The 15,788-nt window shown below is 55.2% G+C and overlaps 8 protein-coding genes across 8 annotated transcripts; 5 read left to right on the top strand and 3 right to left on the bottom strand.

Moving 5' to 3' along the window:
- Positions 1 to 17: 17 nt before the first annotated feature.
- Positions 18 to 993, top strand: FA10DRAFT_283794 (hypothetical protein; the record flags this gene model as incomplete). Its single annotated transcript, XM_025523870.1, has 6 exons — positions 18 to 33; positions 92 to 111; positions 184 to 261; positions 326 to 457; positions 550 to 618; positions 679 to 993. 6 exons carry the CDS (start codon positions 18 to 20, stop codon positions 991 to 993), a joined length of 630 nt encoding a protein of 209 aa, XP_025381394.1.
- Positions 994 to 1,082: 89 nt separating this feature from the next.
- On the bottom strand, positions 1,083 to 1,627 carry FA10DRAFT_248806 (hypothetical protein; the record flags this gene model as incomplete). Its single annotated transcript, XM_025519506.1, has 2 exons — positions 1,348 to 1,627; positions 1,083 to 1,292 (listed from the first exon to the last, which is right to left on the bottom strand). The coding sequence occupies exons 1-2, from the start codon at positions 1,603 to 1,605 to the stop codon at positions 1,083 to 1,085; spliced, it is 468 nt and encodes a 155-aa protein (XP_025381393.1). The 5' UTR covers positions 1,606 to 1,627.
- Positions 1,628 to 1,786: 159 nt separating this feature from the next.
- On the top strand, positions 1,787 to 4,012 carry FA10DRAFT_299498 (putative iron inhibited ABC transporter 2). Its single transcript, XM_025524733.1, has 3 exons — positions 1,787 to 1,990; positions 2,049 to 2,439; positions 2,499 to 4,012. Exons 1-3 carry the CDS (start codon positions 1,953 to 1,955, stop codon positions 3,969 to 3,971), a joined length of 1,902 nt encoding a protein of 633 aa, XP_025381392.1. The 5' UTR covers positions 1,787 to 1,952; the 3' UTR covers positions 3,972 to 4,012.
- Positions 4,013 to 4,091: 79 nt separating this feature from the next.
- FA10DRAFT_248801 (putative N-terminal acetyltransferase complex subunit ARD1) lies at positions 4,092 to 4,980 on the bottom strand. The gene is made up of 6 exons (XM_025519505.1): positions 4,922 to 4,980; positions 4,793 to 4,862; positions 4,622 to 4,709; positions 4,455 to 4,561; positions 4,262 to 4,390; positions 4,092 to 4,202 (listed from the first exon to the last, which is right to left on the bottom strand). The coding sequence occupies exons 1-6, from the start codon at positions 4,940 to 4,942 to the stop codon at positions 4,156 to 4,158; spliced, it is 462 nt and encodes a 153-aa protein (XP_025381391.1). The 5' UTR covers positions 4,943 to 4,980; the 3' UTR covers positions 4,092 to 4,155.
- A 138-nt stretch (positions 4,981 to 5,118) lies between these two features.
- On the top strand, positions 5,119 to 7,181 carry FA10DRAFT_264755 (putative SEC14-phosphatidylinositol/phosphatidylcholine transfer protein). The gene is made up of 6 exons (XM_025520777.1): positions 5,119 to 5,662; positions 5,747 to 5,795; positions 5,868 to 6,043; positions 6,109 to 6,388; positions 6,460 to 6,593; positions 6,655 to 7,181. The coding sequence occupies exons 1-6, from the start codon at positions 5,507 to 5,509 to the stop codon at positions 6,835 to 6,837; spliced, it is 978 nt and encodes a 325-aa protein (XP_025381390.1). The 5' UTR covers positions 5,119 to 5,506; the 3' UTR covers positions 6,838 to 7,181.
- A 203-nt stretch (positions 7,182 to 7,384) lies between these two features.
- Positions 7,385 to 8,094, top strand: FA10DRAFT_264754 (hypothetical protein). The gene has a single exon (XM_025520776.1). It carries the CDS (start codon positions 7,478 to 7,480, stop codon positions 7,868 to 7,870), a length of 393 nt encoding a protein of 130 aa, XP_025381389.1. The 5' UTR covers positions 7,385 to 7,477; the 3' UTR covers positions 7,871 to 8,094.
- A 978-nt stretch (positions 8,095 to 9,072) lies between these two features.
- FA10DRAFT_258322 (Dbl homology domain-containing protein) lies at positions 9,073 to 11,978 on the top strand (the record flags this gene model as incomplete). Its single annotated transcript, XM_025519899.1, has 2 exons — positions 9,073 to 11,653; positions 11,722 to 11,978. The coding sequence occupies 2 exons, from the start codon at positions 9,073 to 9,075 to the stop codon at positions 11,976 to 11,978; spliced, it is 2,838 nt and encodes a 945-aa protein (XP_025381388.1).
- A 1,360-nt stretch (positions 11,979 to 13,338) lies between these two features.
- Positions 13,339 to 15,203, bottom strand: FA10DRAFT_42716 (Phosphoenolpyruvate/pyruvate domain-containing protein). The gene is made up of 6 exons (XM_025525476.1): positions 14,758 to 15,203; positions 14,647 to 14,693; positions 14,527 to 14,581; positions 14,356 to 14,466; positions 13,798 to 14,275; positions 13,339 to 13,706 (listed from the first exon to the last, which is right to left on the bottom strand). Exons 1-6 carry the CDS (start codon positions 15,043 to 15,045, stop codon positions 13,510 to 13,512), a joined length of 1,176 nt encoding a protein of 391 aa, XP_025381387.1. The 5' UTR covers positions 15,046 to 15,203; the 3' UTR covers positions 13,339 to 13,509.
- Between the last annotated feature and the right edge of the window lie 585 nt (positions 15,204 to 15,788).

Raw genomic sequence — 15,788 nt, 5'->3', positions numbered from 1 at the left:
CCTTTCTCGATTCGACGATGAGTGGCCTTGAGAGTGAGCGGATTCATCTATTCTCACAAGAGCAATGGCTGATCTGTACTCCCCCAACCAGACTCACTTTTCCAGCTCAAGGTATGGAATTGACTCTGAGCCATGTGTAACACCGCCCAGTACTAAATCGGCTTTGCGCGCTTGCCTCACCAGTTTACGGCCAAGAGCCTGCAACGTCAGGCCAAAAAGGCCTCCAAGGACGAAGCAACCGAGAAAGCCAAGCTCAAGAAGGTGAGTTTTAGTGTGGTGCAGCTAGACTCTACCAATTGCCATCAGCTCACCTGAAAATACACAGGCGCTTGCGCAAGGGAACCAGGAGGGCGCTCGGATCTATGCAGCCAACGCGATCAGGAAGAAGAATGAAGGACTGAATCTCCTCAGATTAGGAAGCAGAATCGATGCGGTCGCGAGCCGAGTCGAAACGGCTGTTACCATGCGGCAGGCGAGTAGTTTGCGATTGCGCTTTCTCCGGATCTTGTCTGATCCTCGACATGCTTTGCTACATTTTGATTTGAACAGGTGACGGGAAGTATGGCGAGTGTGGTCAAGGGTATGGATCGAGCTATGGAGAGCATGAACCTAGAGAAAGTGGGTCCGCGTCGAAGGTCTTCATGGTGGATGGTCAAACGCTGAAGTCGTGCCCCACAGATCTCCATGGTCATGGACAAATTCGAGACGCAATTCGAGGACATGGATGTGCAGACATCGTACATGGAAGGAACCATCGGCGCCAGCACGGCTAGCGCCACGCCACAGGATCAGGTAGACACGCTCATGCAGCAAGTAGCCGATGAGAACGGCATCGAGATGAATCACAAGCTCGGCGAAACCGACTTGGACGGCAAAGTCAAAGAGAATCTCGAGCGGGAAAAGGCTACGGCAGCCAGAGAACCGCAGGCCATCAAAGAGGGCGACGATGACCGGCTTGCGGAACGGCTCAGGGCACTTCGACCGGCCACTTAAGATCGGAAACACCTCCCTCTCGCCCTCGCTGCAGTCAAGACCCAGACGAAGCTGACGTGATGGCGTTGTATGTGCTATTCTTACAATCTCTACTTGTGTGTCTTTGCCCGACTGAGATCCCTCTCGCTCGCATCTCGCAGATCTCTTCGTTCGATGATGTCCTCTCTCATTTGCTCGTAGTATGCGCCATCCATGCCTGCTCTTGCCTTCATCTTGTGGCCCATGGGGTACCCTGGCAGCGGCCTGTCTTTCCCTTTTCCTTGGTCTTCCTTTTCTCCCAAGAATACGAGCGGTCGAAGCTGCATCGTAGCCAGGTAAGAGATGTGGAGGGAACACAACAAGAAGAAGACTCACTCTTGAGTCAGCCATACCGGGTGGCACAATGTACGACGGAATGCGAGCCTCGTCGAGCCGGTGCGTCATGAGATTCCACGTCCGTGGTCTGTCGAACTCGTCGTACAGTTGCTCGCCCGTCGTTCGAATAGCTACGGCCAGCCGCTTTCGCCGCATGATATTCCCCGTTCCTGTTCCCTTGTAGAAGTCCTTGTTAGCCTTCTTCGAGTTGAGCGGCAGGCGCGAGGCCTTGGCAAAGAGGTTGAGCGTGGGCCTCATCGTTGATTTGTAGCCTGTCTTGTCGCAACGAAGACGCTGAGGGCAAATGAGACCAGGACAAAATGAGCTTACATAAGTCAAACGTCCCCACGTGTTCGCCAATGGGACAAAAAATTTCTTGCTCGATTAGACCGCACAGTGACGCAGGCGAACAAAGTTCGACTGTTGAACTCCAGAGGCAGTCTATTCCTCTTCGCACCACCACATCTAGCGAGAATCGGTCGAGTCCTTTCCACTCCGCCGTCTCCCGTCTTTCCCCTCTTCTGCTCCAAGTCGAAGCTTGCAGCAGCGTCGGAAACTACTCTCTTTTTTTCTCTTTCCCATTACGACGACGAATCCTACCCGACATGCCCCCAGTCTCTGCTTCCAAGGCTAAGCGCCAGGCGTGAGTTATCGAGCAGGGAAGAAGTTTGCGCAGCTGACCCTGGTCCTTTGTCAATCAGCGAAAAGGCTGCAAAGGCCGCTGCTAAGGGAGAGAAAGACTCTTCCAAGGGCACTACGACGACAGCATCGTCGACCAACGGAGCCTCTTCTACCGCCACACCCCTCACCAATGTCAGTGCCAACAACTCGACAGACGAGCTTGACATGAAGAAGCTTGCTCTTGCTACGGAAAGGAACGCTTCTGGCGTGCTCACTTCAGACAAGCAAAGCCGTGACATTCACATTGACAACTTCACCATGAGCTTCCACGGCCGGCTCCTCGTCGATGGCGCTAGCGTTGTGCTCAACTATGGGCAGAGGTACGGTCTTTTGGGCGAGAACGGTTCAGGCAAGACGACCTTCCTCGAGGCTCTCGCGAACCGTGATGTCGAGATTCCCGAACACGTTGATGTGAGTGCCCGCCGTTTTCTCTTCACCTCGTCCGGTGCTAATCGCTATTTTGCTTTCAGATCTACCTAGTCCAAGGTGAGGCTCCCCCCTCGGACGTCAACGCTCTCGACTTCATCATCAAGTCGGCGAAAGAGAAAGTTGCCCGTCTGGAAAAGGAGATCGAGGACATGTCAGCCGCTGACGAGGTGGACGAGGTGGGCTTGGACCTCAAGATGGAGGAGCTCGATGATCTCGACCCGTCCACCTTCGAAGCAAAGGCCGGCGCCATTCTCCATGGTCTCGGTTTCAGCAAACAGATGATGGCCAAGCCCACAAAGGATCTCTCCGGTGGATGGAGAATGCGTGTCTCGCTGGCCCGAGCGCTGTTCATCAAGCCACACTTGCTTCTCCTCGACGAGCCAACGAACCACTTGGACTTGGAGGCCGTTGTCTGGCTCGAGGCCTACCTCTCGACCTACAACCACATTCTCGTTTTCACGTCGCACTCGGCCGACTTTATGGACAGCGTCTGCACCAACATCATGGACCTGACAATGCAGAAGAAGATGGTCTACTACGGTGGTAACTACAGCATCTACGTGCGGACAAAGAGCGAGAACGAGGTCAACCAGATGAAGGCGTACGCCAAGCAGCAAGAGGAGATTGCCCACATCAAAAAGTTCATTGCCTCGGCCGGTACATATGCTAACTTGGTCAAGCAGGCCAAGTCGAAGCAAAAGATCATCGACAAGATGGAGGCTGCTGGTCTCATCGAGGCCGTGCAGCAGCCGAGGCCGCTGCGCTTCAACTTTGAAGATGTTCGCAAACTCCCTCCCCCGATCATTGCCTTTAATGACGTCGCTTTCAGCTACAGTGGAGAAGAGAAGGACTTTTTGTACAAGGATCTCAGCTTCGGTATCGACATGGATTCGCGAGTGGCCATTGTTGGGCAAAACGGTACGGGCAAGTCGACGCTGCTCAACCTCATCACGGGCGTGCTGCAGCCCGTCAAGGGATCTGTGCAACGGCATGCTGGTCTCAAGCTCGGCAAGTACAGCCAGCACTCTGCTGATCAATTGCCGTACGACAAGAGCCCGCTCGAGTACATGGAGTCGCGCTACAAGGACAAGTTCCCCGGCAAGGAAATGCAATTCTGGCGCCAGCAAATCGGACGGTTCGGTCTGTCAGGGACTCACCAGACGTCTGCGATCCGTACCCTCTCCGACGGTCTCCGTAACCGAGTCGTCTTCGCCCAGCTGGCCATGGAGAACCCCCACGTCTTGCTGCTCGACGAGCCGACAAACCATCTGGACATGAGCTCCATCGATGCGCTCGCACAGGCCATTCGCGAGTTTGAGGGCGGTGTCGTCATTGTCTCGCACGACTTCCGACTGATCTCGCAGGTGGCGCAGGAGCTGTGGGAGGTCAAGGACAAGAAGATTGTCAACCTCACCAAGCAGGACGTCGACATTGCGGCTTACAAGAAGATTCTCATGAACAACTCTGCCGCGGCAATTGAGCGAGCCAAGCTGACAGCCAAGACGGGCAAGTAAATACCGCTTCGAGCGCTGCAAGCCACCTCCAAAAAGAAAACATCGCGGACCCGCTTCACTGTATCATACCAACAACGGCGTCGTCTGCTGCTTTTCCTCTTCTTTCCCCCCTTTCCTTTTCTCTTGAAAGTCAATTTTAAATGCGCCATTGATCTAATTTACATGGTTGTGTCTGTTGTCTGGCCTAGTCGAGATAGAGCCGCATCGCCAAGGCGTCTTCTCCGTCGGCATCTGTACAAGAAAATGAGCATGAATGTCGGAGATGTGGGCTCTTTCTGCCAATATCTCACAGTAGCCCTTTTCCACTTCGTGAACATTGAAACCAAGCGAATCTCGATACAGCCCGATGGCCGCCCGGTTCGTTTGCCGAACATGGAGTGAGACATACTTTGCCCCAAAAACGTTCCTCATTTCCGTCTCTGTTTCGTCAAACGATCAGCAAAAGATGGTTACCAAGACGGGGAAGTGTGCACCAAGACGTACGAGACTGCTTCATTAGCTTGTTGGCAAGGCCTAATCTTCTGTAGGAACGAAGGACGCTGATGCTCGTGACATGACCGTGCGGAATGCCATCTGCGGGGTCCTCTTCCCTGAAGTTCAGACGATGTCGTCAGCTGTAGCTCACGAGGTCAAGGGAGGCGAGGACATACATCTTGCCGAGAATGTAGCCCACGATTCGGCCCTTTTCGTCTTCGGCAACGTAGGACAACTGCGGCCAGGTGAGTGCGTGGTAGAAGTCTAGAGTCGTACACACGGACCCCGGCGTGAGCAACAAGGGCGAGAGAAAGTGACATAGCTGAGGAAGAGCACACCGGACTCACAATACCGCATCGTATAGTTCTCGGGCAGGTTGTGCAGGTTGCAATTCTGCATACCTAGCAGGTCATCGATCTGTGCGCGACGTCAGCATCTGTATCGAGCGAGGGGCTCTCGAATTCTTGATGGCTTACCGTCGCCTGCCTGATGTTCATCTTGGCCGCCTTTCTGGTGCTGAGAGATTTAGTTGTCTTCTCGTCGACGTCTGTGAGCCAAGTCTTCCGTTCCTTTTACACGTGCGCTGCAAATTAATGACGCGTGGCATGTTGCAGCGCCTGGTGGCAGGAGGTTTGAGGGCCAGGAGTTACTCAGTGGAGCACAGTGTTGTCGACGAAGGGTGCCTGGCAACACAAGCGTAGCGAAGGAAAAGAAGGGGCAGACCGACCGCATTCTCAGGCTCCTTTCTTTCCCACCCATATCGCTCCGAGGTGAACGACGAGACCGGCCTTCTCAGCTCGTGCGCGATCATAAGGTGGAAGACGCTGTCGAGCGACTCCCCTCCACCAGCGAGCAGTGTCACCCTCCTTCTTCTCTAGATCCGTCTGGACCAAAGTGTTCGCTCTCGCTCAACACTAGAACAGCAGCAACGTCAAGGTGCTCTTGAGCGTCTTTCACTTGTGTCTCCCCCTTCGATTCACTCCACCGGCACTTCGACCATTCCTCTTTTCATTCCTTTTCTGCTCTAGAGCAACCACAACACGCAAGAAGCGAACCGCCACATGTTCCGCACAAAGTCGAACCAGAGCACCGCTTCCAAAGCTTCCAAATTGAGCAAGAAGGAGGTCAAGATGCAGATGCAAAGGGACCCCCAATCGGGCCGGCCAGGTCACCTCGACCCAGGCCAGGAGCACCAAGTCAAGAAGTTTAGACAGATCGTGAGTTGGACCTCCTCGTCTCTTTCTGGTCAGCGCGTCCTTCTCCTGTTCTATGACTGACGCTTTGCTTTTGGGCTCCGATAGATTGAGGAAAAGGGATTGTATAATCCTGAGCGACACGACGAGGCATGCAGTACGTCCTTTCTCGCTTCCACCCTGCTCGTAGATGCCCATTCTGACAGGTCCTTTCCACGCGCGTTCTCAGTCTGCCGTTTTCTCCGTGCTCGCAAGTGGGACCTAGACGCATCGCTGGCCATGTTCGAGGCCTCAGAGGCTTGGCGAAAGGATTTCAAGGTTGACGAGCTCTATCATTCCTTCGAGTACCCTGAAAAGGAGAAGGTGGACCAATTTTATCCACAATACTACCACAAGACGGACAACGTGAGTTGCATGCCAACTAAGCCTCTTTGAGATCGCTTCTGCTCACGCTGCTGAGTTATTTCCAGGATGGCCGGCCGCTGTACATTGAGCAGCTGGGAAAGCTGGACATCAAGGCATTGTATCAGGTCACCACGCCTGAACGCCAGCTGCAGAAGCTCGTCGTCGAGTATGAGAAGTTCCAGCGAGAAAGATTGCCCGTGTGCACCCACGAGAGAGGCGAGCTTGTTGAGACGAGCTGCACAATCATGGATCTCAAGAACGTCGGCGTGAGCCAGTTCTGGAAAGTCTCCTCCTACGTCCAGCAGGCCAGCAACATTGGCCAGCACTACTATCCCGAGACTATGGGTTCGTTCCGTCCAGTGCGCCTGACGTCCTCTTATTCACTTTGTGCTGACACGACGTCGTCTTTTACATAGGCAAATTTTACATCGTCAACGCACCTTACATCTTTACTACCGTCTGGTCTGTCATCAAGGCATGGCTGGACCCTGTCACGGTGGAGAAGATCAAGATCCTTGGCTCGGGCTTCGAGAAGGAGCTGATGGAGCAGGTGCGTCTCTTGGCCTTGTGCACATTGCAATTATAGACTGACTTTGACCTGTCTACGAAAGATTCCCCCAGAGAACCTGCCACACGCACTGGGGGGCAAGTGCGATTGCCCAGACGGAGGCTGCTCGCTGTCGGACGCAGGGCCGTGGAACACCGAGGAAGGGAGAAAGATCCTCGCGGAGGTGCGCAAAGAGGAGGCCCGAAAGCGAGACAACCACGAAACCCAAGCACCCAATGGCAAGTGATGGCGCCAACCCCCGCGCGTGCATCCTCTGCTCTTCTCTTCATCTCGCTCCGTCCCTTCTTCCCCGACTCACCCGTCCAACCCTCACTTGATCTTTGCGCTCGCTAATATAGACTCAGCGTTCTAGCCTCCCCTCTCCCCTCTTTCCTCATGCTGCTATCCATAGTACTCCCACTCTCCCTTCTCGCGACGATCAATAAGAGAACCTGTGATCGAACATGCATGGAATCAGTGCGATCATTGATTCGGCGTAGCGCGGGGTTGTCGAATGCAGGACGGACGCGCCATGTAAATGCAAGCGTTCCTTGCTATTTTTGCGCGTTTACGCCGGAAGCGTTTTATCAATTCGTGTCCACGACACGATGCCCAAGTCCGGGTACGTCATATGGAGAGAATTTCAGTCATCAAGCCTCTTCCATCCGGGCGTCTGACCACATTCGGACATCTTACAGGGTCGCTTCCAAGATTGGAAGACGTCGTGAGTAAAAGTGTGGTACAGCAGATGCACCAGATAGGACCCTTCAGAATGCACGATCTATGTCAACGCCTTCATTGCTATTACACCCTATTACACTGCTTGCCGTAATTGTAGTATTGGCATGCCATATCGCAATCGCAATCTAGGTTCAAGCAAATGCAGAATGGGCACCGTCCATCGTGCCCTCTTCTTTAACTCCCTCACGCTCCCTTCTTCTACCTTCCCGACCTACCCCCATCTGCCATTCACGCCACGACGACGACAGTACGTCCCGTCATCTCCGCCAAGCCGTGTTGAGACTCAGCTCCATCGGGAGGCCCGCTCTGTGCTCTGCTGCAGGACACCAACGCGATCATTGCAACTAATCCCAGATCTAGGCCCTCTTGTTTGTTGGATCTTGGGGCGCGCGACTTTATCGAGGCTAATCCTGTCTCTTAGTCTCGGCCATTCCTGTTTTTTGCTTTGGAGGCAACAGCCGAGCGCTACTCAAACTCCCGTCTCGGAAACTCTCACCAATAGACTGGCAGTAGGGCAAGGACCAAGCGACGGGCAATAAGCCAACGTGGAAGTGGGACAACTTTTACAACAAGCTTCTCCGCTCCTCTTCTGAGCCAGCAGGGTGGTGCACAGGGTCAAAAGCTGGGCCGCTGCTCGCCGCACCGGTCATCAGACGGCTTCGCCAAGGGACGCCAAAGAGTGCCTTTCGGCAACTCAACAAAATCGCTAATTTGTTAAGGGTCGCTGGATCCATACTAGCTACCGTCTCAATAAAACAGAAGGGAAGAGGGTGAGTGCCATGTAGCGGAACGTACGATTTTGACTCAGTCAATGCTCGGGCTCGGGTCACACCGTCCGTGGGAGCCAAGGGACTCGGTAGCGTCTTCTCAGGCTGGGCATCGAGGTCGCTATTTTCGAATTTTCTGACGATATCGGTGGCTGGCTCCTGCAGAGATCTTCCAGCCAATTTCGTAATTGCGCAGGCAGCGTGCCTGTCGTTTCCCTTCTCAACTCCTTTTTTTTAAAACACTTCGGATTTCTCTGTGCGTTATCCTAGCAACTCTCAGGGTCCACGCCCGGCCTCCGCAGCTTGTCGTCCCTTCCCATCTCGACTTGTTCCCTCGACGTGGGCGACCATCTTCACAGCATCGTCATCACGATCCCTATCATCGCTCATTGCGCCTTTTCGGGAGAGGAACCTGCTTCTTTCACTGCGCGCTCGGTCTCCCACTCTTCCTGCTGGGCTTTGGGGCGCGTACGAAGATAGGCGGTTGAACTCTGCCCCAGCTCAAAGGAGACCTGGCCTGGTGAGTACCTGTTAGATCGTTCGAGCGCCATTTCATCGAGCGCCGCTTTTCGGGGTTGGTGCGCAACGGGCGGAACACCCCTATAGAGGACGGGTCCCCCACCCCAAAGCCGTCACAGCGGCGCGCTTTCCGGACAGGGGCAAGAACCAGACAGATCGGACGCAATATTTCTCGTCGCTGACGGGATTGTTCCTTCACTTGCGCATTCCCATTTCCTTCTTGCTGTTGTGAGCTAATCAAGTTCTTCATCACGTTCAGCACGCCTTGCCCCTTGGCTTCTCCACTGGTCCATTCACCGCGGATGAGCGCTGCAGCGGCCGCAAGCAGGTCAATCCACCTCCATCCTTGCGCATCTCCAAACCCTACACTTCGCCAGACGCACTACTGCGTGGCGTCCACAAGCTTCAGCCGGCATCCCGATGAGGTAGTCGAGTACTACGATCTGGCACTCCCAATGCCGACCAAATCGAAGTCAAAGAAGCCGCGTCGGATTCCCGTGCGCACCTCGAGCTGCGAGTGGCCAAACGATCTGCCGCCGCTCGAGTATGGCGCTGAAGTCGAAGCTGAGGTGGCCTCATCGTCTTCTCTTTCTGCGAGAGCGCTGGCGGCCGAAAAGTCGCTGGAGAGGGCGACTTCGGCGCAAGAGTGGCCGAGGGATGTCTGGAGCACCGACAATCTCGATGTCGACAGCAAGGGAAAAGGGAAGCACGTGCCATGTAGCACGGTGTCGCAAGGCCTATCCTTACACACTACGAAGGATGATGGGTCTGAAGGGTCGGACTCAGTGAAAACCGAGGCCAGCCAACGCACGGCAGAAGGCGCAGCAACGTTGACACCAAAAGGATGTGAGGGCGAGCAGACACCCGTATATGCGAGGAGCCCACCGAAAGGTGAAACGTCGACTTTAACCGATGCTTCTGTGGTTGGCCGCGAGCTGAAGGAGCGATCAAGAAGAAGGTCAGATGGGGGTTTGGGGTTGGTTGGCGTCGAGGAGGCACTTGGCCGCGAGGGAATGCGAGAAGGGGCACCGCGCGCCCTTCAGAACGGTGACGAAGATGAACGCGAAGCGACGCTCGGCTCGGCGACGGAGATCAGTCGAACACCGTCTCAATCGACGACCGGCACCACCGACTCGAGCAACATCGACAGTCTCGACACAGCCGCCAGCTCACTCCGGTCGTCTACCTCTGCAGCGCTGCACGAGGTTAAGGCGCCCCGACGCACTTCTCCTGAGCCCTCAACCGAGTCCTCGACGGTGACACTGACCACTGAAGTTGCCTTAGAGGACGACGATGATGAAGACAAGACGGAGGAGATGCATGAAGCCGCTGTCGATGATAATAAGAAGCTGTCACACCTCCGACGCTATCACGCGCTGATGGAGCTTGTCGAGACCGAAAACGGCTATGCAGAAGATCTGGCGACGCTCGTCAACGTCTTCTTCGCCAACCTCACATCTCAACCTTTCTTCATCGAGGACCCTTCGAGGGTGGAGGGTGTGGTGCGCAACACGGGCGAGCTACTTGACCTCCACTCTAAGCTGGCGAGGCAGCTCAATCGCATCGTCCACGACTGCGGCCTCAGCGCAGAATGCGCAGGTAGCGATGTGGAAAAAGCGGCAGACAGATCCGAAGCCGCCGTCAAGAGGATCGCGCAGCGGCTGCAGAGACTCGCGAGTCGATTTGATGTGTACAAGCACTTTTGTGCGAGGCACGCCGAGGCTCTCGTCCTGATCAGAGAGGCCGAGAAGCGACACAATGGTGACGATTTTGCCACATTCGAGCGCATGTGCGGCAACATTGTCCGAGGCGGTGTGTTCACTTCACCAACGGGCAGTATGAGCAGCCGGCCCAATTCCGGACCGTCTTCTCCCAACCCTCAGGCTCTAGCTAGTGACGTGTCCTCGTTTACTTCCTCCGCCAATTCGTCCCCTTCTTTGCATGACGATGCACCGCCTGCCTTTGCTCGACAGCAAACAACTGGTCGCCTTCACTTTGCCGATTATCTGATCAAACCAATTCAGCGCCTCTGTCTCTACCCTCTGGTCCTCAATTCGCTCCTCAAGTACACGTCTACAGACGAGCTGGCGACGAGGCATGCAATCGAAGCAGCCGCGGTCGCAATGAAAAAGGTGGCCGACAGTGTCGACGATGCGAGCAAGCAGCGGCAGCGTGAGATTGTCTCGGAGCTTATTTCGACCAGAGTCGAGCCTCAACAGTCGATCACGCAAACATTCCTGCGATCCCTCGGCATCCCAGATCTTGCAGGCACCGTTGATGTTCTGCACCACAATGAGTCGATCAGACCACTTTTGAGCCCACTGCGCTTTGAGCATCGAGGGATCGTGCTCTGGTCTGGCTGGCTCCTTATCGTCAAAGTCCGCAAAACGCAGCAGCTCGAGCCGCGGTTTTGGTTTCCTCTGGCCGGCGTCAAGGTGTCCCACTCAGAGGACCCTGATGCACCGTTTTCCTGGCCTACTTCCGCACCAAATGCAGCTGGTCACCAACCTATCGTTCGACACGCCTTGAGGCTGACGTACGGCAAGATGCATCATTTCGAGCTCTCGTTCTCTACGGCAAAGGAGCTCGCTCTTTGGTCTCGAGAATTGACTAAGGCGAAGCAGGCAAGGACGACTGATCAAGGGCTGGACTATCCAACTAATCTGACCGATTTTGATGACGGCCGTCAGGTGGCAATTCGGCGCGCTCTCGAGCGCGGAGCATCACCTGAGCACAGAGCCTCGCTCGCTCTGGAAGCTGTGGTTCCTGAGGCCGACGATGCACTGACAGCCTTTTTCGCTACGCATGCCAGCGCGTATACGAATGTTGAGTCACTCGTCAAGCTCTGGACCTCATCGGCAAAGGCCCAGACGAACCGCAACATGGTCTTCACCGATACCGTCCTCGGCGCTGTGCAGGGCGAGAGCGCCAGCCAAGGTGAAGGAATGGGGCCCTTGCTTTTGACAAGGGACCTCAGCGAGCAAGTCATTGCGCAGCAGCTGCGGCAATCGACAGGAGCAGCTACGCCTTCGTTTGGTGCGGCTGTAGGTGCAGCGATGGGCAAAGCCAGAAAAACAGCCTCGGCAGGAATGGAAAATGTGAAGCGGGTCCGAAGGCAGAGCAGCAGTTTGATGCTCAACACGGCCGCTCTGCCTTTGTCGACAGCGACAGAGGTCGTAGATTCGCCGACAGACACGTCATCGCCCGAGCCTATGGGCACCACGAGTCGACGCGACTCTGGTTCCTCTACCTGGAAGACTTCGATGTTGCGCATTGGAACCCCGAAGATGCGGCCGCTATCGACTTACATTCCTGCGAATGGTGCTGGCGCTCAACGATCTCTGCCGGTCTCGCCCATTAGCTCCTCTATGGAATTGCCTCGGATTGACACAGTGCTGCCCGTCGTCAGCAGAAGCACCAACGCCAGTCCTCGTTCAAACCATCCCCGATCCATGTCCATGGCATTGCGAGATGCCTGGTCCCAAACGAGCAGCAGCGCAGCCATGAGTCGGGGCCGGTCTAATTCGACCAATAGCGTGAGTCGACACACATTGCTCTCTTGGGACGCTCCACTCGACGTCAGCAGCGGCCAGATGGGTGTCAACGGCGTCGTTCGTCCCACGAGAAGCATCCGGAATCGAGCATCTTCCATCATCGGCGCCAGTCCAACCTCCACAGCCATGGAGATTGGCCATTCTTCCAACACCAACAATACATCGTCATCCTCCTATGCCTCTGCTCGGTCTTCATACGCGTCAGCGCAAAGCTCTCGGGCCCCCTCTCTTGACATGGGCAGGGACGGCGAGGACATGGGAACAGTAAAAAAGAGAGGCTGGTCATCGACGCTGCAGCGCGCTCGAACTTCAATATCTCGGCCGTGGAATGGCTCAGGATCCGACCTCAGCAGCACGAAAGACGCCAGCCACCGGGACTCTGCTCAGGATCATCTAGAAACAACTAAGCAAAAGCAGCGAGGGAAAATTGAAAGGAGCGCGACCGAGGTCCAGCTTTCACAAAGGGCTAGACGCAGTGGCGAGACGAGGAGAGGGTCACTACCATTGGCTCTTTCCTCTGCCTCGTCTTCTTCCTCCTCGTTGTATCCAAGCGCAACGAGCGCCAAACAAAGTTCGCCGATTACATCGCCTCCTGCCTCCTCGTCGTCTGCACACTCTACAGAAGGCCAGAAGATCAAGAGAAGGCTGTCATCGCGTTTCCTCCAGCAGGTCAGGCTCACGCCAACGCCTTCGACGACGAGTCCCGCCGCCGTATCCCCCCTCACAGCGTCCTCAAAGAGCGAAGCAACAACGCTGAACCCTGTCGAGGAGACATCGATCGAGTACAATGGTCAGATGTCGCCGCCGCTCGCTGAGTCTGGTCCCGGAGCTTCGGTCCCACGCGACTCGTACTTCTCGTCAACTTGGTCGTTGAAGCACCGACCTATGTTGAGACCTGCGATCTTTAATCGCAGTCCCAGCTCCACATCGCCTTACTCCTCTACCACTTCCTCGACCAACACCAGCACAATGACTACCAACGCCTCGAACAATTGAACAACATCTGCGGTTCTCTCATCTAATTTTTCATCTCCCGTGCATACAAAGCTCCCTCTCTTATCTCTCACAACCTCCCCAGTATATTAGTTCATTTTCTACTGATTGTACTGTACGATTACAGCTAACAAATCCCTGCCTCCTCTGAGCTCGTCTTTCCACCCAATCTCGAGGTTTCAAGACCATTGCAAGAGTGAGAGTGACCATGAGAAGAGATGCTCGTGTCCCTCGACCGCGTGGGCAATTGGACCAGCCATACCGTTCTGCCACCTACCGGCCAAGGATCGGCATGTCAGCCAGTGGCTGCTTGACGAGGGCTGGAACCGAGATTGTTCTGATTCATCATGAAGCAAACTCCTGTGATACATCTGGAATCGGCAAGTTGCCAGCGTGTGCCTTTGTCAAGATGGCGTCTGCTTGCTTGAGCATGGGCGCGTCGATCATGATAATGCCCTCGCCCTCCTTGAGCCCCACGGCACCTTTGTTGTCTCGAACTGACTTTTCGTATGCAGCCTTGATCCGAGCAGCCTTGAGAATATCTGGTAATCGCGACCGAAGGAGAGGGGTCATGAGCTTGAAAGAGCGACAAAGAAGAGGTAAAGGCGCAAGGCAAGGCGGACGACAGCTCACCTTTTTCAGAAGGCGAATAAGCTCTCTGGATGTCGGTCACTTGCGCGGGATGGATGGCCTGCTTGCCGTCGTAGCCCAGGTGACGCCCTTCGAGCGCTTCCTCCTGGAGATTGGTCACGTCCTTGAAGTCGATGCAGACCATATCGATGGCCTGCAGACCGTAAGCCTTTGCGACGGTGGCCATCTGCGCCCGAGGAAAGAGCAGCTCCCGTCTTTCCTTTGTCCGGATGATACCCGTAGCAGCGCAGTAGTCCTCACTCGCGAATAGTAGGGCAGCCGCAACGGCATGCGGCGGTTCTTGGTCCTTTTTGTTTTCGGATTCGATCGCTTCAATGATCCTCGGCATGCGCAGTAACGACGCGGCGCTCTCGACGGAGAGAACTAGCGAGAGCTGCCGGTGGTCTGACCGAAGGTGTCGCGCCTTGTCGAGGATAAAGAAGATGTCATCTTCGTGCTCCACTTTTGGCACAACGATTGTCTGCCGAGCAAAATGCAAGAAACATTAGGCCCAGACTGCTGAAATGAATGGAAAGATGAACGAAAAAGCATGACGCTCACCTCCAGCTGCTGACTGGGCAAGATGATGTCCAGGTCGTCGTTGGACAGGCTGCGATCGCCCGAGGGTGGGTTGATGCGAACAGCAAGCTCTGGCCCCGGCCGTGGCGCAGCCTAAAGGATAAATTTGAGTCAGGTGCCCGGACAGACACGGACGAGTCGAGGTAAGCTTACATCTAGGGCGTGTAGGACCAGCTCTCGGGCAGCTCCCTTGCGATGAGGAGCGACACTAAGGAAACGTCGTGAGCTCAGATGTATGGTTCGGCGAAGCTCAAGGCCTTAAATGTCACTCACCTATCCTCGAGGTCAAAGATGATGCAGTCTGCTTCACTTTGCTGGCTCTAGTGAGGATATTTTGCTTCAGCTTGTTGTGTATTTTAAACGGAGACGGATCAGTAATCGAACCTTTTTGATCATTTTCTCCGAGCTTCCAGGAACGTAAAGCATGCTTCGTCGAGCATGAAGCGCAGCTTCGCTTTTCGAGCCTCGCGCCGCGGTGACAGAGAGCAGCCTGCGGCCAGTAGAGCCGATCAAGCGGGGTGCAGCGACAGATGCGAGCCGTGCCGCTCCACGCAGGGGCTCAAGTCTCGCTGTCACAGCTCCCTGGAGCAGCAGAGGAGGAAGTGAAAGCTGATGACGGGGCTGAGATGAGGCCCATGCCGCCCGCCTAGCAAGCGTGCGCGAGAAGCTCATTGTCGAAGCACGCTTGTTGTGAGAATTGGGCTCGTCGGCGTCAGAGCCAAGAACGCGGCGGTACGGAAGCAATTGCAAGCGGGTCCCTCTTGGCCCGAGCGAGATAAACCACGTGATCGCATCGGGCAGGGAAGAAGACCGGTAATCGGACGTGGTGACCAAATAGACCTGTTGGTCATCTCCATCGTCCGACCTCCTCCTTTATGGCTGAGGGTCTCGCGGTATGCTAAAGGCGTCAGCGGAGAGAGTGTGAGGCTGCGGGAGAGCCCGTCCTCGTGCCATTCACGTGTTAGCAAGATCGTTCGAGAGGCTGAGCAATGAAGTGTGGAATTGGCCCGGTGTGTAACTTTGTTGACCACAATCTTCAGAAACACAGTCGCTTATCAGCATTGTCGGTGCTCGCCCCGCGCCCTGACGGAGGGGGTGGATCCAGTAGCGGATCTTTTATGCTACCGACCAAAGTACTTTCTTTGTTCGCTTCGCGGAACGTGGTGTACGTTCTAGTGGTAGAGGTTGGCTTTGCGCGAAAGGTCCCCTTTAGCGTGGCCCGTGCCGGCGGCACACAAGGTCTGCCGTGCGTTTATGTGCAGCAGTCGAATCGCTGAGAGATTCAGTACGTCTGGGCGGAGAATTTGGTTCGACTTGCGCTTTTCAAGGCGCGCGCGCGCTTGTCTATATCGTTCTTTGGGCGATACGAAAATAGACAATTCTCCTCGGATTTCCAAAATTTGTTCCATATGAGC

The sequence above is a fragment of the Acaromyces ingoldii genome (genome assembly GCF_003144295.1).
Source record: "Acaromyces ingoldii strain MCA 4198 unplaced genomic scaffold FA10scaffold_1, whole genome shotgun sequence".
Taxonomy (NCBI): domain Eukaryota; kingdom Fungi; phylum Basidiomycota; class Exobasidiomycetes; order Exobasidiales; family Cryptobasidiaceae; genus Acaromyces; species Acaromyces ingoldii.
This window is presented reverse-complemented; position numbering and strand designations above follow the sequence as displayed.

Bases quoted from the DNA above. Each gene is read 5' to 3' on its own strand.
- FA10DRAFT_299498 (XM_025524733.1), top strand. From the start codon at position 1,953: ATGCCCCCAGTCTCTGCTTCCAAGGCTAAGCGCCAGGC. The intron at 1,991-2,048 runs GTGAGTTATCGA...TTTGTCAATCAG, and splicing joins TCCAAGGCTAAGCGCCAGGC to CGAAAAGGCTGCAAAGGCCG. The intron at 2,440-2,498 runs GTGAGTGCCCGC...TTTTGCTTTCAG, and splicing joins AGATTCCCGAACACGTTGAT to ATCTACCTAGTCCAAGGTGA.
- FA10DRAFT_248801 (XM_025519505.1), bottom strand. From the start codon at position 4,942: ATGAACATCAGGCAGGCGACG. The intron at 4,863-4,921 runs GTAAGCCATCAA...CGTCGCGCACAG, and splicing joins TGAACATCAGGCAGGCGACG to ATCGATGACCTGCTAGGTAT. The intron at 4,391-4,454 runs GTACGTCTTGGT...TTGACGAAACAG, and splicing joins CAAGCTAATGAAGCAGTCTC to AGACGGAAATGAGGAACGTT.
- FA10DRAFT_264755 (XM_025520777.1), top strand. From the start codon at position 5,507: ATGTTCCGCACAAAGTCGAACCAGAGCACCGCTTCCAAAGCTTCCAAA. The intron at 5,796-5,867 runs GTACGTCCTTTC...GCGCGTTCTCAG, and splicing joins GCGACACGACGAGGCATGCA to TCTGCCGTTTTCTCCGTGCT. The intron at 6,594-6,654 runs GTGCGTCTCTTG...TGTCTACGAAAG, and splicing joins AGAAGGAGCTGATGGAGCAG to ATTCCCCCAGAGAACCTGCC.
- FA10DRAFT_264754 (XM_025520776.1), top strand. From the start codon at position 7,478: ATGGGCACCGTCCATCGTGCCCTCTTCTTTAACTCCCTCACGCTCCCT.
- FA10DRAFT_42716 (XM_025525476.1), bottom strand. From the start codon at position 15,045: ATGAGCTTCTCGCGCACGCTTGCTAGGCGGGCGGCATGGGCCTCATCT. The intron at 14,694-14,757 runs GTTCGATTACTG...TATCCTCACTAG, and splicing joins CGGAGAAAATGATCAAAAAG to AGCCAGCAAAGTGAAGCAGA. The intron at 14,467-14,526 runs GTAAGCTTACCT...TTTATCCTTTAG, and splicing joins TGGTCCTACACGCCCTAGAT to GCTGCGCCACGGCCGGGGCC.